The sequence below is a fragment of the Lissotriton vulgaris genome, unplaced genomic scaffold, assembly GCF_964263255.1.
Source record: "Lissotriton vulgaris unplaced genomic scaffold, aLisVul1.2 SCAFFOLD_1734, whole genome shotgun sequence".
In the NCBI taxonomy this organism is placed as follows: Eukaryota; Metazoa; Chordata; class Amphibia; order Caudata; family Salamandridae; genus Lissotriton; species Lissotriton vulgaris.
The window spans coordinates 422505-442838 of record NW_028246047.1 but is presented as its reverse complement, the minus strand read 5'-3'; the positions used below and the strand labels follow the sequence as shown (position 1 = coordinate 442838).

General features: G+C 46.9%; 1 protein-coding gene across 1 annotated transcript in view; it reads left to right on the top strand.

The window, feature by feature from the left end:
- The first annotated feature begins 10886 nt into the window (after positions 1 to 10886).
- LOC147666159 (solute carrier family 46 member 2-like) overlaps positions 10887 to 20334 on the top strand; it is a 208858-nt gene continuing 199410 nt past the window's right edge. The window contains exon 1 of the mRNA XM_086949258.1: positions 10887 to 12403. Within this exon, the coding sequence (XP_086805384.1) occupies positions 11308 to 12403 (1096 nt within the window). The 5' untranslated portion in view covers positions 10887 to 11307. The remainder of the gene's footprint in view (positions 12404 to 20334) is intronic.

Here is a 20334-nt window from a genome sequence, read left to right as displayed (position 1 = left end):
TTCTCACTTTGCTGCTTCGGCATCACCGCCACTTGGGCGAATTTTGCGAATTCGCGATCCGCGAAATTGCGGATTTGCGAATTCGCGATCCGCAAAATTCGCGAATATGTGTGAATTTGCGGATTTTTGTTTTGTGGCGTGTTCGCGGGGTTTTTTGCGTGTTTGCAGGGTTTTTTGCGTGTTCGCGGGGCTTTTTGCGTCTTCGCGGGCCGCTTGCATGGCGAAGTTACCCATGCAGCCGTTTATGGGCACAGCACCCTCTGGTTCATCACTGCCACCCTCTGGTTCACCACTGCCACCCTCTGGTTCACCCCTGCCACCCTCTGGTTCACCCCTGCGACCCTCTGGTTCACCACTGCCACCCTCTGGTTCAGCACTGCCACTCTCTGGTTCACCCCTGCCACCCTCTGGGTCAGCACTGTCACCCTCTGGTTCACCACTGCCACCCTCTGGTTCATGACTGCCACCCTCTGGTTCATCACAGCACCTCTGGTTCACCACTGCCACCCTCTGTTTAACCACTGTCACCCTCTGGTTCAGCACTGCCACCCTCTGGTTCACCACTGCCACCCTCTGGTTCACCACTGCCACCCTCTGGTTCAGCACTGTCACCCTCTGGTTTACCCCTGCCACCCTCTGGTTCACCACTGCACCTCTGGTTCACCACTGCCACCCTCTGGTTAACCACTGTCACCCTCTGGTTCAGCACTGCCACCCTCTGGTTCACCACTGCCATTCTTTGGTTCACCACTGCCACCCTCTGGTTCACCCATGCCACCCTCTGGTTCACCCCTGCCACCCTCTGGTTCACCCCTGCCACCCTCTGGTTCAGCAATGCCACCCTCTGGTTCACCACTGCCACCCTCTGGTTCACCCCTGCCACTCTCTGGTTCACCACTGCCACCCTCTGGTTCTGCACTGCCACCCTCTGGTTCTCCCCCGCCACCTTCTGGTTCACCCCTGCCACCCTCTGGTTCACCACTGCCACCCTCTGGTTCACCCCTGCCACCCTCTGGGTCAGCACTGTTACCCTCTGATTCACCACTGCCACCCTCTGGTTCACGATTGCCACCCTCTGGTTCACGACTGCCACTCTCTGGTTCATCACAGAACCTCTGGTTCACCACTGCCACCCTCTGGTTAACCACTGTCGCCCTCTGGTTCAGCACTGCCACCCTCTGGTTCATCACAGCACCCTCTGGTTCACCCCTGCCACCCTCTGGTTCAACACTGTCACCCTCTGTTTCATCACAGCACCTCTGGTTCACCACTGCCACCCTCTGGTTAACCACTGTCACCCTCTGGTTCAGCACTGCCACCCTCTGGTTCACCACTGCCACTCTCTGGTTCACCACTGCCACTCTCTGGTTCATCACTGCCACCCTCTGGTTCACCCATGTCACCCTCTGGTTCCCCACTGCCACCCTCTGGTTCACCCCTGCCACCCTCTGGTTCACCACTGCCACCCTCTGGTTCAGCACTGCCACTCTCTGGTTCACCCCTGCCACCCTCTGGGTCAGCACTGTCACCCTCTGGTTCACCACTGCCACCCCCTGGTTCATGACTGCCACCCTCTGGTTCATCACAGCACCTCTGGTTCACCACTGCCACCCTCTGGTTAACCACTGTCACCCTCTGGTTCAGCACTGCCACCCTCTGGTTCACCACTGCCACCCTCTGGTTCAGCAATGCCACCCTCTGGTTCACCACTGCCACCCTCTGGTTCACCCCTGCCACCCTCTGGTTCACCACTGCCACCCTCTGGTTCAGCACTGCCACCCTCTGGTTCTCCCCCACCACCTTCTGGTTCACCCCTGCCACCCTCTGGTTCACCACTGCCACCCTCTGGTTCACCCCTGCCACCCTCTGGGTCAGCACTGTTACCCTCTGATTCACCACTGCCACCCTCTGGTTCACGATTGCCACCCTCTGGTTCACGACTGCCACTCTCTGGTTCATCACAGTACCTCTGGTTCACCACTGCCACCCTCTGGTTAACCACTGTCGCCCTCTGGTTCAGCACTGCCACCCTCTGGTTCATCACAGCACCCTCTGGTTCACCCCTGCCACCCTCTGGTTCAACACTGTCACCCTCTGTTTCATCACAGCACCTCTGGTTCACCACTGCCACCCTCTGGTTAACCACTGTCACCCTCTGGTTCAGCACTGCCACCCTCTGGTTCACCACTGCCACTCTCTGGTTCACCACTGCCACTCTCTGGTTCATCACTGCCACCCTCTGGTTCACCCATGTCACCCTCTGGTTCCCCACTGCCACCCTCTGGTTCACCCCTGCCACCATCTGGTTCACCACTGCCACCCTCTGGTTCTGCACTGCCACCCTCTGGTTCAGCACTGCTTCCCTATGGTTCAGCACTGTCACCCTCTGGTTCACCCCTGCCACCCTCTGGTTCACCCCTGCCACCCTCAGGTTCAGCACTGCCACCTTCTGGTTCAGCACTGTCACCCTCTGGTTTACCCCTGCCACCCTCTGGTTCATCACTGTCACCCTCTGGTTCATCACTGCCACCCTCTGGTCCACCACTGCCACCCTCTACCGAGACCCTTTGTGACGCAGCGGCAGCACAAAAGATGCGCCATGGTGCAAGGTATTAACAACGTGACGCATCTCTCTGTGAGATGCGTCACGTTGTAAAGCCATGCGCCATCAGGAGGCGTTCCGACTCAGCCTCCTAAAAGTGGCTGAGTGAAATCTTCAAGATTTCACTCAGTCACTTTTAGGCCAATGCTGCGTCAAAACCCTGCGCCTGCTTGAATCAGGCGCAAGGCTTAATGCAGCATTGGGGAGATAGGGCCCCCCCAGAGCATTGCTGGAGCTGCGTCGCAAGCGCGACGCAGCTCCAGCAATGCGCTGCTTTTATGGCACAGATGCGTGACGCATCTGTGCCGTTTTTGCCACATGGTGCGCCGCATTGTAAATGCGGCGCACCATGGGTGGCCTAGCTGCGGCGCACAATAACTGGCGCATCCCTGGGGATGCGCCAGTTATTGTAAATCTGCAGCTATACATTTAGCCAACAAGGGAGCACTTACTGCTTAGACAGTAGAAAGTACTCCAGTTGAGTAGAGGTATTGCACAAAAAGGTGGCATCTTCGTGGACAAGCATGCAGGGCGGGATTCATTCTGCCCCCTGTTAGACTCGTTTTTTGTGCCCTTCTGCCCTCTGTTAGACTCGTTTTTCCCTTGTTTTTCTGCCTTTCTGCCCTCTGTTAGACTCGTTTTTCTCTTGTTTTTCTGCCCTTCTGCCCCCGTTAGACTCGTTTTGTGTGCCCTTGTGCCCTCTGTTAGACTCATTTTTCCCTTGTTTTTCTGCCCTCTGTTATACTCGTTTTTTGTGCCATTCTGCCCTCTGTTATTCCCTTGTTTTGTGCCCTTCTGCCCTCTGTTAGACTAGTTTTTTGTGCCCTTCTGCCCTCTGTTAGACTCGTTTTTGTGCCTTTCTGCCCCGTTAGACTCGTTTTTCGGCCCCTTCTGTCCTCTGTTAGACTGTTTTTTGTGCCCTCTGTTAGACTCGTTTTTCCCTTGTTTTTCTGCCCTTCTGCCCTTTGTTAGACTGCTTTTTGTGCCTTTCTGCCTTCTGCATCACCACATCATCACTCAGCGCTACCCCAGCATCACTCAGCTCCACCACAGCACCACTCAGCACCACCACAGCATCACTCAGCACCACCACAGCATCACTCAGCACCACCACAGCACCACTCAGCACCACCCCAGCATCAATCTGCGCAACCATTCAACAACAACTGGTTCAAATATGTTCTCTCAAGGTTTCAAACTTTATTACAAATGTCACAAAAAGATGTTAATATTTCACTTCTGTTCTTGGATTTTCGTCACAATAAAATACACTGAACATAATCTTCACAAAAGTTATTTACAAAAGTTTAAGCTATTGTCATTATAAATTAAAATCACTTTTATTTAAGTATTAATTATTTAAAACAATTAAAAGCCATTGTAATTTGTAATATCAATACAGCTAAGTCACGTAAATACAAAACATGCGAGACCTATTGCATTGCAAATGCTTGTTTGTACTTTGTCATCTACGAGATCTTTGCAATGTTTCAAAAGAGAGAAAAAGAGAGAGATAGAGAGAGAGAGAGGGAGGGAGAGAGAGAGTGAAAGAAAGAAAGAATGAAAGAAAGAAAGAAAGAAAAAAGAAGGAAAGAAAGAAAGAGAGAGAGAAAGAAAGAAAGAGAGAGACAGACAGAGAAAGAGCAAGAAAGTGAAAGTGAAAGGGAGAGAAAGGGAAAGAGAGTGAGAGAAAGAGAGAGTAAGAGAGAGAGGGGGAGAAAGAAAGAAACAAAGAAACAAAGAAAGAAAGAAACAAACAAACAAACAGGGAGAGAGAAAGAAAGAGAGAGACAGCGAAAGAGCAAGAAAGAGAAAGAGAGGGAGAGAGAGAGAGAGGGAAAGAGAAGAGGAGAGAGGGATCGAGAGAGAGAAAGAGAAGGAGAGAGAAAGAGAGAACGAGAGAGAAAGAAAGCGACAGAGAAAGAGCAAGAGCAAGAAAGTAAAAGAGAGAGAGAAAGAGAGAGAGAGACATGGAAAGAGAGAGAGAAAGAGAGAAAGACACACAGAGAGGGAGAGAGAGAGGATGAGAGAGAGAAAGAGAAAGAGAGAGAGAAAGAGGGAGAGTGTTAGAGAAAGAAAGAGAGAGAAAGAGAGCGAGAAAGAGAGGATGTGAGAGAGAGAAAGAAAGAGAGGGAGATAGAGAGAAAGAGAGAGAGAACAACAGAGAAAGAAAGAGATAAGCAGAGAAAGAGGAAGAACTTGAAAGAGAGAGAGAAAGAGATAAATAGAGCAAGAAAGGAGAGGGAGAGAGAGCTAGATAGAGAGAAAGAGAGAGAAAGAGAGGGAGAGAGAGAACGAGAGAAAGAAAGAGAGGCCGGATCTCTGAAGGGCCAGATTCCTGAGTTGCCCCTACAGAACATACAGCTTTTTATTTTTAGCAAAATGCATAGGAAAATTGTGCTGTAAAGGTCTCTTTTAGTTTAACCCCTCCTGACAACTCAAAATGGGTGTATTTGCCATCCTCTCCCTTCTTCCTGTTTTTTATATCTGTAAGTGCTTCCTGATGAGGTTTAATTCCTTGGACAGGTGCCTCTTTGCCTACTTGTAACTATTCTCTGACCCTGCTTCAAGGGTCAGAGCAGGGTCAGAGAATAGTTGCAAGCAGGCAACGAGGCGCCAGGAAGCACTTAGCAGCAGGTGCCCAAGTTGAAGTTAATTTCTTTGTAAACCTTTTGTAAAAGGTTACAAAGAAATTAGGTTCAACTTTTGCACCTGCTGTAAACCTTGCTTGGCTGAAAATTCGTCCCTGCTGATTCGCGGATTTCACAGCGATTTTGCGAGATTCGCGGATCGCGAAATCGCGGAAAATCCGCAAATTCGCCCGTGAAACGGATTTCACGTCCACCCTTAACCGCCACATGAGGGGCCTCATTTATGAGAAATGACGCATCACTGCGTGAAAGCGTCATTTCACATGGGGCAAGCCCCATGTGAAAGGGCTTGCGTCAGTCTTACGCCTGCTGTGAGGCAGGCGCAAGATTTTGACGCAACAGCGTCCTCAAAGTGACGCAGTGAAATCTCATACATTTCACTGTGTCACTTCTAAGAGGCTTTTTACGGGGGAACGCCCCCCTGCATACATTATACCTGACGCAGGTATAATGTAGCGCAGGGGTTTACAAAGTGTCGCATCTGCTTAGATGCGTCACTTTGTAAATAGTGTGCAACAGGAGGCATGTTTTACGCCGCCAATGAGTCACAAAAAGTGACACATCGGAAGCGCAAAACTGACGCAAGGCCTCATAAATGAGGCCCGAGGTACCTATGATCGCAAGAACGTAATCCGGGTGTGATACTGCTTTAATTTAGGGAGGGAGGAAGTTTTTTCTTCCTTGACTATGGAAGAAACTACCAACCAACCGGTGTACCAATGCTAATTATCTTCGTTTCAGAAAACAGCTTAAGACCTGGCTGTTCTAAGTTGTTGGGACATGGGCGTTTCTTCTTGCTGTATACATTAGCTGCACTGAGAAGCCTTTTTCAAGGGCAGCCATGCACATTATAAATTTGCTTAACCTAACATACATGCGGAGACACTGCAGACTCATATACACTCCGGAATGTAATCAAGATGCTGCAGGAGGATGCTACTACTGGTGGCAGGTTTTTATACGTGGTGGTGGATGCCCAGCGATGGGGCAAACTTGCAGATAGGATCATTTCAAAGGCCTCTCAAATCACCCACCTTACAAGCGGTTCACTGCAGTAAGTTCTCGTTGAGGAGCTGTCTGGCTTTGGCAACCCCGCACATAGCTCCATCATCATTTGTCCTTCAGGGCTGATATATGATCACTGTATTCACACACCAATTTAATAGCCAGATGAAGATATCTTGTCATCATATCACCGTGAAGTGGAAACACACTTGCAAAAAGAAAATAAGGAGATGTCTTGATCCTAGAAGGCATACAGGACTATCTCACCAGAGTGGAGATGATATTGTTCTGATGTGTCTGTCCTGACCTTACAAAATGCCTCTCAATTTGATCTGCACCTCCTTAAAGTCAGCACAGCCCAGGGATACCTGCCCACTGCTGAATGTGAGGGGCAGATGGTCATGAAGGCAAGATGGCCATGAGAAGCGCATCTTACTTTATGGGTTTTAAAGGTAGACCTTTATCCTGCCGCTAAGGTACAAGACAGGAGCAAGTTTGTCAAATTGGATGCTTGTTCGGAACGGTTTACCTGAATCTCCTCAAATGGTGGGGTCTCACTAATCTTCAATGTTCATCATGGAAAATTAGTTTGTGAAGTATATGTGGAACTAAGTACGTACAAAAACAGGAGGGGGAGGTAGAGCAAAATGGAGAAGGATTCTTGCTCCACAGAATACTTTATAAACAAAGAGAATCCAACTCAGGGGCAGGGTAAAGTGTTCACAAACTGGTGTTGGAGCACTTAGTGTTTTGTAAAATACCCCTCACACACCAAAAGGCCCCTTGGTGTCATGCTTCATCATCGGGGTCTTCGCACCCCTCTAACGGGATGCGGCGTGCTGCGACCTACGACTATGTGGGAGCACTTTTAGTTCTTGACTATATGTGGTGCATGTGTTTTTGGTGTATTTATAAGTGAGTGGTGGGACGTGGTGAAGGATAAAAAGTACCTGGCACGTGAGTATACTCGAAAAAATTTTTATTCCTAACTCCGGCTGGTACTATTAAAAAAAAGTGCAGTACGAGATCAGATCTGTCGTGTTAATGGACAGGACCTCAGGTGTGCGTCGACATGCCTCCGAAACATGTCGACGCACACCTGAGGTCCTGTCCATTAACACGACAGATCTGATCTCGCACTGCACCTTTTTTTAATAGTACCAGCCGGAGTTAGGAATAAAAATTTTTTCGAGTATACTCACGAGCCAGGTACTTTTTATCCTTCACCACGTCCCACCACTCACTTATAAATACACCCAAAACACATGCACCACATATAGTCAAGAACTAAAAGTGCTCCCACGTAGTCGTAGGTCGCAGCACGCCGCATCCCGTTAGAGGGGTGCGAAGACCCCGATGATGAAGCATGACACCAAGGAGCCTTTTGGTGTGTGAGGGGTATTTTACAAAACACTAAATGCTCCAACACCAGTTTGTTGAACACTTTACCCTGCCCCTGAGTTGGATTCTCTTTGTTTATAAAGTATTCTGTGGAGCAAGAATCCTTCTCCATTTTGCTCTACCTCCCCCTCCTGTTTTTGTACGTACTTAGTTCCACATATACTTCACAAACTCATTTTCCATGATGAACATTGAAGATTAGTGAGACCCCACCATTTGAGGAGATTCAGGTAAACCGTTCCGAACAAGCATCCAATTTGACAAACTTGCTCAGAACACTTCTAAGCAGTGGCAGATGTAGCATGTATGTATGGTTCATGATGTTCTTCCGAAGTGAAGGGACAGCAAGGACGCTTCCTTGGTTGGAGAAGAAGCACTGGCAGTTTGAACGTGCATCCTAAGAAAAGAACGTCTAATGAGCTTTCCTGGGGCTCCACTTACCTGTGTTCTTAAAATTAGAGTTCCGAAGTAGGTACCTGCATGGACCTTCCAGAAGGGTTCTTCTGATGCACAAATGACACCAGAGAGTAGAAAACATACTACTTAAATAATACTTTGCAAATCATGCTGCAATTATTTTTGGGGAGTGGCTTCATGACTGTAAAGTGATTCTTTGCTACAGTGAAACACCACAAATGCACATGGGGCAGCTTCTTTTAACCTTTGAGCGGGGCTGGTCTGTGAGTGTGATTGGCTTCCTGGCCAATTTATCAATGATTAACCACAGGGCTGCCTTCTGGGTAAAAGGGGATAGCGGCCAGAGTCTCTCACAGAAGCTTGTTCTCAATAACCTAATCTGTGAGACACGTTCTCTCCTCCACTTTTGAGGAGTGTAGATATTATTGTGTTGTATTTCATTATATTGTAGATGTATCTGAATAGCGCCTGATACCCCTTGCATCTGTCGGGCAGAAGATGCTGTAGCACCAGGGCTCTGTGGTGTGAGGAACCCACTGCACCTCAGTTATGGTCACAACATGGGGCCTTTCTGGAAGTAGAGGTGTCCATGATCTTTGCATGCATTTGAGCCCTCTGCACCCTTTCTACGCTGTTTCGAATTGTAATGAAATCTGTATAATATTGACCATTCACAATCAATGCCCGGAGGCATCCTTTATTTTCTGCTATGCACATAATAAATGCCGCCACAACCTTAAAGCCCTTGGATTGGTTTATCCGGAAAGACAATCTTTCCATGGGCACTGACTACATCCAAGATTTTAAGCTTCTGGCTCCTACAAGGCTGCCATTTTAAGACCTCAATATCCTCTTTAAAAGCACATCTAAGATGACAGGACCAAACCAGGAGATGCTAGTGGGTGAGCTATTTGGGTACAATGTATCAATTCTTTTTTAATTTTACAGAAATGGTTCCCATACTTTCTGTTTAAAAGCAGTCGTCCCGACTGGTTAATTTTGACCTTCAGGTGTCGCCCGATAAAAGGCCACATGAGAGGGCCTCATGCTGTGAAGCCAAGGGAGGGACACCAAAGTGCTGAAGAAAAAACAAGAAACCTTCTCACCAGGGTGCCTGGTACCAGAAAGAAATGTACATGTATGCATTTGGTTATTTAATAAATCTAAAAGCTGCTTGGGAGCCAATATGGGCATTCATTGATGGAGTCCCCTGAAGCTTTATGGGGGTAGAAATGCATCCTTTTTTAGAGGTAATGTAAGGGTGTTACCAGCTAAGTCTTGGAGTTTGTCCTTTTAACGGACACTACCTACGAAAAAAGAATATATATATTTTTTAAAACACTTAAACACTAAAGACCCATATTTATGAAACCTTTGTGTTATCCTTGCATAACCCAAGGTTACGCACGGACCACGCAAGGACTTCAGTAATACAAAGTGTCCCAAGGCTTGATTTGCATGGTCCTCTGAGGAAATGTAACGCAAGGCAGCTGCTTGCGCTCCGTTACGGTACATTTCAACTTGGGAGGCATTTCACGAGTGGACCATGGGCGTTTCCATGCATCCACCCATGGATTTGAGCCCATTCTCAGGTTTACAAAGAACCGTAAACCTGCTTCAAAATGCTACTCCTTCCAACTGAGCCGTAACGAGGAGAAATATCTTTTATTTCTCGTGGTTATTTTTTCAGTTTATGTAGCACACATAGAAAGAGGAAAATGCCTGCAAGAAATGTTTTTGAGCAGGAAGGTGTCACTTACTTGACAAGTCACTTACTTGACAATACCAATCTTTGCCTGTAACGCAGGCTTCCTTGCACTATGGTGTAAGGATTCCGGCTTTGGCGCTAGGCTGCACACAGTGCGCCAGTGCAAGGAGAGAGCAGAAATGGTCCATATCTTTGAAAATATGGAGCAGTTCTTCTCTCTCCCTTTCAGGCAACGTGGCGCAGCAACTGTGCTTGCTACCGTACGTTGCGTGAAAGTTTAGTAAATGTGCCTCTAAGGGCCTTATTCATCAACACATTTTCCCATAGACGCAGAATGGGCAAAACCCTTTGATGAATCTGGCCCATAATCTTTTTGCACATTTGGTGACTGGTTATTCTACTTTCTGTAGCAGAATTTTTAAATAATGACTTACATATTTACAGCGCTTTCTCTCACAGACTGGGTACTCGTAGCACTATAAATACACAGGTCATTGTTCCCAACTGTGCCAAGCAGGGGGTCAATTCTATCACTCTGGTTACACACTGCAGAGGTCTGCAGCAATCGCATTAAACAACTGAAGTTTCACAACGTAAAAGAGTTAATTCCCCTGCAATTTACATTCATTTTTTTATTTAAGGTGCAGTTGTTTTGGCCGTTCCCTGGAGGTGAATGCCAACAAAATAGTTACAGAATAGATAGTTCATTTGTCTTTGGCCACGCCTCCGCCCTCACCGCCCCCGCCGTATTCAGGCTGTCAGGTCACGTGCTTTGTTTTTGATGCACCTCAACCGCAGACCAACCTACATTTCCAACGGAGATTTGCAAAAACGAAAAAGGAACTGAAAAAAACATGATCTCGCAGGATCACTGCTGTACCTCTGAAAACACCGACTCCTTCATACGTTTGTTCTTTGACATAATAAAAAGTACACGTTCTGGAACGAGTTGGTCAGAGAAATTAGGTGACTCCCTTTGGTTCAAGCAGAGCACCCTTTTCTTCAGCAGGGAGCATCCATTATTTACGGGGTTTTTTTTCCGTTTCTGAATCAGGAAGTTTAAGAGGGAGGTTCCCTCTTACTCCGCCCTCTCTTCATCTGCTGAGTAACGAAATAACTGCGGGCATGAAGCGCCCGGGGCACAGCGCTCTCCCGCCGGCTGGGTCTGAAGAGGGATGGGGCGACCGCCCCCTCATGGCAGGGCGTACCAAACAGAAGCAGGGGTTTCTGCTCTTTTAATACAGCAGCCGCACCTGCCCGACGGGCATCATATCAGTCTGTAACAGGTGGACATTAGAAGACAAGGTAGCCTGAACGAAATATCGTTTAGTCTCTCTTCAAGCTTGCACTGACCTAATAAGACGACAAACACATTCAAGTGCATGTCTTGATAAACGTAAGAAGCTATTTTTAAAATATATTTAGAATAGTTTCATAGCTGTGCATGGTAAATTGGGATTGGTAACCCTTGAGCCCACTTTGAAGCATATTGTCTTGAGCTGAGGAATATTGGGAAGGGAGCCATGGAATCCTGCCAGATGTGGAGGTCTTGGGTGGAGCCCGTCGTGGCCGGGGCCCAGATGGCCAGCTCTTTCTACGACACCGGGCTGCTGATGGTGGTGAAGAACTATTTCAATTGCTCCAACTCGTCTGCAGTGGCGTTGACGGACAAAGGGCAGCAGATAGCCATCTCCAACTTCTACATCATCAACAACCTGCTTTTTGGCCTGTGCCCCTTGGCATCTGCCTTCTTCCTCGCCTGGCTTGGTGACAGGAAGCACCACAAGATCACCATCTGTGTGCCCCTGTTTGGCTACCTTGTGTCTCGTATGTTCCTCCTTCTCGTGATACTTCTGGACTGGCCAATAGAGGTGCTGTACGGCTCCGCGGCACTGAACGGCCTCACAGGAGGCTTCACCACTTACTGGGCTGGCATCATGGCACTGGGCTCACTCAACTCTTCAGGGAGAGGCCGTTCCCGCCGGCTTATCATAATTGAACTCGTCTATGGCTTGGCGGGTTTCATTGGGAGCTTGGCCTCTGGGCATATCTTTGTTCATTTCAACGTGAGCTATCACCATGGCACGGTGCTGGTGTCCTGCAGCCTCGCATTTTATTTATTCTGTGTCATATACAGCATTTTTGTTCTAAAGGTCCCCAACGAAGGAGGTGGTGGCAGTGGGAACAGTGCACCTAACCAGGCCAACGGTGGAACCAACAGGAGACCGTGGGCCGAGCAAACAGAAAGAACAAGACTGTTGGATGGAGACCACGTGCGAACCTCTTCGTTGATCTGGGATGAGGGACAACTCATGGTACCACCATCCAAGGCCATAATTGCACTGTTTTTCACCAGCGCTGTCCTCTATGAACTAGCCGTGGCCGGGGCTGTGGACGTGCTGCCCCTCTTCCTGATTAAAAAGCCGCTAGAGTGGGGACCAGTGTATATTGGTTACAGCAGTGCCGCAGGTTACATGATCTTCATTACCAGCTTCTTAGGCGTCTTCATCTTCTCCAGATGTTTGAGAGACACCACGATGATTATGATCGGGATGACGTCCTTCAGCGCTGGTATCTTCATCATGGCTTTTGTGCGCTGGGACTTTCTCTATTTTATTGGTGAGTAAGGTTTTCTGAAACTGTGTCAGAGATATATGAATTTGTGGTACTGCTGATTCCTACCGTGGTAGTCTGCTTGGGCTACACAATGACTGGGCTTGGGTTGTGTATACGTATTAAAGATCCATGTAATCTTTTCTCATGTTTAACATTGTTGCCACTGGTAAAAGCCCCTAGAAGCAATTAAGTGATGCAGTGTGAGCTATACATACAAAATAAATAGAAGAGAGGTGGGAGAATTTGTTATTTCTGCTGAACAATTGACATTAAATATTCAGTTATTCTGTTTGAGAGAAGACTAGGGGCAGAAAATGTCTCCTAAACCATGTGTAGAAATTCTTGCCCAGATTTTACACGGTCATTTTTGTGAAAAAAATAGTGTGCTTTGTTGCATGTTTTTGTTCATTTCTATGTACTGTTTTTTAACATTCTATTTTAGCCCTTCTCGAGGCTTCTTATCCGAGAAATAGTCTTTCTGAGCATATTTTGCAGTTTTATATTCAGCGTGGCGTTTTGCAGCAATATCAGGTCATCGGTTGCACATTTTAGTAGCCCTGAGCTGGAGAAGAGTTTCGAGGCTGCAGCAAAGCATAATCTTCAGAGAAATGCGGGGTGAGCGTCAGAGCCAGTGATTTTTTTGTGAACATAAAAATAAACAGCAAAATAATATCTCGCCTCTTGCAATCCGTGCCATTGTCCAGATATTCCTCCGAAATCTCCATCACAACTAATTTCTGTTTACAGTCAGTGATGGTTATATCAGGCCACCTTTATTTCACTTGTTAATCGATGAACTACGTGGTCCCTGGACCCTTTCCCAAGCCCTGGCCAGATAAGGAGCACTGCGGTTGGTGCTTGGGTATCTTCTGCCCTGTTGTCACAGCATCCTACCGCTTGCAGTGTGTTAGCCTAATACTACCCGTTCCCCCTTTACTTTATCAAATATTCACAGCCTGATCTAGTCATGGGGTTGGGTTCTAGGTCCAACAACAATATGACATCAATGAAGACACATAAGATATAGCTTAATGCCCAGATAGTACTTTCTCCAGATAAAAGAATCATTATCACTAAATTAGAAGGCAAAAAGAGCATTTGAAAATAAACAAAATAAATATTCCTATAGCTGTCTAGCTCTTGTTGGAGTGGAGATTTGATCCCAGAAACAAATTTGACAATATATGGTCTTTAGAAAGGCTTTCCCCAGAATCTTTAAAATTTCTGGTCAATGGGACTTCTTCGGGCCGTAATCAAAGCAGGAGCTGTCGGGGAATTTTCACATAATATTATCAATATTTCTGTGAGTCAGGCAACTCAGGGGCATATTAACAAGATGTGCGTTAAGAAACGCACATCGCACATTTCACTATCGCCGGCTATCGCCGGATTTTTTTGACGTGTTAGCGCGTTATCATCAACGGGCAACACGTAGGCGATAGTAAATCCTGCGATAGTAAACATTAGCGCGTGAAAACAAGGGTTGTTTTCACTTGCTAATGTGTGCCTTGATAATATGGGGGGGTGGATTCAGCTTTATGATCCACACCCCCATTTTATCAATGCCTAACGCCTGGTCAGAGCAGGCGTTTGGAGACCTGCGATAAACAAGTTCTTTTCCTCCCAACGCCTGCCTTGGTGATAGAATGTTCCCACCTCCAACCACATTTTTCATGTGGTTGGACGTGGGAACTCCCACTTTGCATGTCATTAGCGATGTTTCTAGCTTACATGCAAAGTGGGCGTGAGGCAGGCGTTGCAATGCCCTTGTTAATAGGGTGCTGGAAGTATCGCCGCTTTCTCGGCGAATTGTGCCGAGAAAGCGGCGATACTTCAGCTTGTTAATATGCCCCTCAGTGGGCTTAGCCTTCTACCACTGAAATCTGAGAAAAGTACAACTAGGCCCCCTCCTGGAAAACTCTGGTCACTGAGCAGTTATTTCTCCAATAGATTTTATCAGTGTCCCGGTGTCACCATGGCTCTCAATAGGGCATGGGCTGCTAGAGAATGTCCAAGACCTGTTTCTTTAAAAGATGGTCGAAATTAAAATGTTTTCGTGCCCATGGGATACTTTGACATCACAAAGTCTGAATCTCGAAATGTAGCAATCACTGTAAAACTTGTTAGTGCCCCAAGGGTCAAATCATCCTGCAGTTTCTGCAGGAAAAAGACACTTTTCTTTGGGTCCTCTTGGTTTTTCTACTTTTCTCTGCCTCATTAGTATCTTCTCTGCGGGGTGCCATCATACGATTACCCTTCGTAGGTTGTCTACAACCAGAAAATATCCTCACTACTGGGTGACCTCCCAAGGTAAACTAAACCCGTGTCACCAACAACGGGCAGAAGATTCAGTGGCCCAAATATGCTTAGTATAGACAATTTTTTTAGGCTACATCGCATCATTTGGATTTGTAAAGTAGGTTACATTTTAGGAAGAGCTACATTTTTTACAGAAATCTTTTTTAGTGAAAAATGCTGAGCCATAAAGTGCTTATACAGCCATGAGTATTAGCAACGTGCAAGCTGTTGTTATCAAAACGATCTACAATTTGTGATTAACAAAACAGAGAGATTCAGTAATGTCTACACTTTGTCCAGTCGAGATGTGTCAGAACTAGGGCTCTGAGAAATAATTTTTTCATACAGCTGTAAGCAGAAGAGATTCGTAGGTTTTAGTGTTTTTCATAATCAAATTCACTAAGCAAGCAGGTAGAACCAAACATTGGCAAGGGCAATAGGTCTGGCCTTGACAAGTGTTCGGTGTTTATTTTTTACTTTAGTGATTTTTTGCAAATATATTCAGTATGCCATGAAAATTGCCAAATATAAAACATATAAAAATAAAGGAGTGGGCCAGGAATCCAGGTGCACACATCCTGCCATAAGTGCACTACTTTTCAAGCAGCTGCGCACTTGTGATTGGCAAAACACCATCACTCACATTGAAAGACAGCCAATGGATCAAATGGGCGGAAACACTGCCCCTTGCTGTTTGCTATGGTGGGCGGAAGCAAAATGTAAATGAGGCCTGCACAGACTAATTGATGAAGAGCACTGGCTGAAAGCCCATATTTGTATATATATATATATCTCTATATATATATATCTCTCTCTATATATATATCTATATATATATATATATATATATATATATATATATATATATATATATATATATATATATATATATATATATATATATATATATATATTTGTAGTATGATTTTATTTTTTTTAAACATGAGGCTTGTGAGACAACCAAACCTTCCTCTAGACTAGGCCTAAAAATAGGTGGATTCTACCCGTTTCTCATCTATGCAAATCTTTTCACCTACCTCTAGTTAGAATGAAGGGATGGGGGTAGTTTTACAAAATAAGCCAGGCATGCAAGTAACGTTTAAGAGTTGTACTCTGTGTAAATTGTGATGAAGGGAAAACTACATAGCAAGGAGCACAGAAGAACCGCAGCAGTAAAGAGGCACTCCAGCTCGCACCCTAAGTAGCAGCTCAAACATGAGTACATTTTCTTGTTCCACTAGTAGGTTCAGAAGAGGGCAAAATGCCAGTGGTCCTCACCTTTCAAGCTAATAGGGAATTATTATCAGTGATGAGATTGGACCATCACCTCTTTCTGATCCAACAGGACTCTCTTTTTAATTTTCTTTTCTTGGGTGCTATGATCTAGTGCGACTAGTTAGTAGTGAGGGGCAGTCTATGATGTTCTTTGTAGTTCTCTCCAGCTGGTTATTTTACTTGGCAAAATATACCTTTTTCACATCCCATAGCCTCGGTCCAGGCCCATTAACCTTGGCTCTGGAAGGAGCAGCAGTAACAATCCATATGATGTATCTTCAAAAGGTAGTAGCGTGTTCCGTGCAGGCTTTTGCAGTGGCAGTAGGTAGGATTGGACATGCATCTTGTAAGTGAAGGACTGAAACTTTCTTGGTCACTGACGAGTGAGAAGGCACGCTCCCTCTCCGAATACTTGCCTATATGCCCAATTCAGAATTTAGTTAGAGTCATGCGCTTAAAGTGACTAACGGCTGTTCTGCATTAGCCCTCAGAAAGAGTGACCAGATCACTGACTCAGTATCTTCTGTACTATTTGAAGCAGTAGCACCTGTTGGACCAGACAGGGATAGAGACAGGGCATTATTCAAAGGATGACCTTGTTTCTGCATTGTAGGACCCAACAAAATGTCACGGGCTCCGACTGCCTGACAGTCACCTTTTACCCAGCCTTCAAAGCTGATTTGATCCCTAATTTCTGACCCATGTCTGTCTGAGGTGACAAAGGAAGCTGGGCGCCTTCCAGCATCAACCAATGAAGATATTGTTTCTCCATTCTGAAACCAGGTTTCTCCCCAGAAGAGCTCCATTGTTATAGTCGCATTTCCATCCTAATAACAGACAATATGATCCTCAGAAAAGTCCTGGCTAACCGTATCCTACCAGTTCTACCTACATTAATTCAGAGAGATCACAATGGCTTTATCCCAGGTCAAAACACAAGCCTGAACCTCAAGAGACTCTATTACATCCTTGATAAAGCCCCGACAGCATGGGCCAACTCCGCCACTGGCGTAACGAAAATTTAGGAGGCCTCCCTGCAAGGTATGTAAAGGGGCCCCCTCCGGGCTCAATTAGGAGCTCTCCGAACAGAGTGCAGTGCCGAGGGGGCCCCCTGGAGCTTCGGGCCCCCCGCACTTCTGGGGCCTGTGTTACGCCCCTGAACTCCGCATGCTTCTCATTAGACCTAGAACAGGCAATCAACACCCTCAAGTGGCCATACCACTTCGAGGCACTAAGCAAATTTGGACTATCCTAACCACTACTCATATGGGCAATAAATACTCTTTTACAGTGCCCCAATGACGAGAGCAATGACAGGAAAACACATATCAGCGTCCTACGAGGCATACCGAGTCACAAGACAGGGGTGTCCCCTATCCCTCCTGCTGTTTGCCCTCGCCTTTGAACCATTAGCAATGAAATTGAAGCTGAACAGCAACTTCTGAGGTATAAGCATTGCTGGAGTGATGCAAATGGTGTCCCTGTGGCAGAAAATATGCTGATTTAGGTCCGAGATGTAACAGTCGACCATACTCCGGTCTTGATGACTCTAGGGCCCTTTGACTCCATTTCTGGCTTGAAGGTCAATCATAATAAGTCCCAAATGTTACCCTTGACACATGATTCACCTTAACTACTGGTCCATCTGGGTACTCTACCTACACCCTGGGCTCCAGTCTCCTTCCGGAATTTGGGAATAAATATCTACTATACATATGCGGACCTGCTGGATGGTAATATGGGGCTAGCAGTGGGCTCCTTTGGTTCCCTGGTGTCCTGCTGGACTTTGCTACCCCTCTAGTTCCCGAGCCGTATAGCCATCTCAAAAAAGACAATGCTACCTCACCTCCTCTATTTCTTTGGCAACATCTCACTTACCTTCCCTATGAGCTACGATCGCCAATTGGATACTCTCCTGATAACCCTTGTGTGGCGATCTGGAAGGAAACGGATCAGCCTGGTGAAGTTGCCCCTGACAGGGGAGGATGGGGGCCCCTGACTTTTAAGGATACTACCTAGCGGCTCAACTTCAATGGCTGACCCAAAGGCTGACTGGATCTCATTCATGAAACAGGAATCACGACTACTCAGACATGAGACAGCACCCTTGGTTTCTTCCTCTTTCCGGGTTCAAAAATCTCAGAGGATGCAACTCTGCTACTGCGCCAGGTCAATGAACTCTTAGGGAGGGGCTCTGTATATACGGAAGAGGTCAGATCATATGCCCCGGTTTTACTCCTTTGTGGCCCCCAACTGGTTTGGGATACCTAGTGGGCTGGGATTTGAGGTGATGGGAAGAGGAGAACATCCACACACTGGGGGATCTCTTGTTGAATTAGCAGCGTTGCTTGAAACATACAATTTGCCACCAGGCCAATTCATCTTATATGGTAGGATTCGGGAGATACTCCAACAGTTGTGGACCGATCCCCCCTTCTCCCAATACAAATGCACTGTTACAAGCCCTGCATACCATAGGACAAGGTCATAAACAAATGACCTGGATCTAGAGGGCCATCCGTAAACACACCAACATAACCTTGCAGCCCCTTAGGAACTCATGGGAGGATATTGTGGGATGAGTGCTTAATGATAAGGAATGGTAAAGAGCGATTGAGTACCCACGGAAAGCCTCCAGAAATGCCAGATTCAGATGTATTCAGCTGTGGGGCATACCTTTCCCCACACAGCTCAACCTGTGTTATAGATGTCATCACTCCCCAGCAGACTTCTTCCACATTATGTGGAGCTGGCCGGTCGTTCAGGACTTCTGTGACACCATACAGACTGAGATAGTAGCGGCCAGAGGCAGACCTTAATTGACGACAGTGAAAGATTGTCTACTAGGCACACACCCTACGTCCTCTAAGACTAAAGTGACTGCAAGATTCCCTGACCTCCTGCTGCTACTGAACAAACGCTGCATTATGAGGTGCTGTAAATCTGCAGGTTCCCTGACTATGGTCGCATAGAAGGTAGATGAGCTTCACTGGGCCGAAGCAGAGAACAAAACCCTTTATAGGGAAGAGAGACGTGGCTTGAGAAAACAACCTATAGCTTCCTAGTGGGACGCCTTGATCCAGGACCTAAGTGGTATGGAGAGGACAATGAGAGACCTTCTTGAACCCTCCCAGAGATACACAAGGCAAAAAACCCACAGTTTAAAAGGGTCTACAGAGCAAAACAAATGCTAATGTCTAGCATCCTTCTAAACCCCCCACCCACTTGAAGTGTCCATGCTAACCCCTGTAGCATGAGACTTGAGACTTCCCCACCAAAACTGACAGAACATATCATCAGCTATACCCAATAGCATGGATCTCCGCCTTTGTCTGTCAAAGCCACCCCCATGGGCACCTCTAAGCGTGGGTTAGGGGTTTGTTGGGTAATGTTTAAATATTACTTATTTGATATAACTTGGATATAAGCTCAATCGATCAATCTGGGGCCATATTACAGCCAAGATAGCTTGATTCTAGTGGCATGGGGAGCACGGGACCCACGTCTGGGCATACCCGAAACCGGTCCTAGGATGCTTGTTTCCGGTCCAGGGAGACCCTGGCTTGGCAGTTCGGGCTGGACTGTTCTCATGAGGCACAGGGTCAAAACTGATTTGCATATCGCCAGGTCTAAACTGGGGTGGCATGGTGAGCAAACGAATAATGGATTTAACCCAGATCTCTTGACCGGGGGAGAATGTTTTGATTTGTTCTGCATTCCGTCCATCAATTGTGTGTCTTTTGCTTTATCGCCCTAAGTGCGCTGGGTATGCCTAGACGTAGGTCCAGGGCTCAATGTGCCACTGGATTCAAGCTATCCTGGCTGAAGAGGGGTGAAACTCCGAAACCATTCCTAGGATGCCTGTTTCCAGTTCAGGGAGGACCTGGCTTGGCAGGTCGGGCTGGACTGTTCCCATGAGGCACAGAGACAAGACTGATTTGCATATGGCCAGGTCTAAACTGGGGTGGCATGGTGATTAAAAGAATGATGGATTTAACCCAGATCTCTTGACTGGGGGAGAATGTTTTGATTTGTACTGCATTCCGTCGATCAATTGTGTGTCTTTTGCTTTCTCGCCCTAAGTGTGCCGGGTATGCCTAGACGTAGGTCCCGGGCTCAATGTGCCACTGGGGTCAAGCTATCCTGGCTGAAGAGGGGTGGAACTCCGAAACCGTTCCAGGGATGCTTCTTTCCGGTCCAGGGAGGACCTGGCTTTGCAGTTCGGGCTGGACTGTTCCCATGAGGCACAGGGTCAAGACTGATTTGCATATGGCCAGGTCTAAACTGGGGTGACATGGTGAGCAAAAGCATGATGGATTTAACCCAGATCTCTTGACTGGGGGAGAATGTTTTGATTTGTT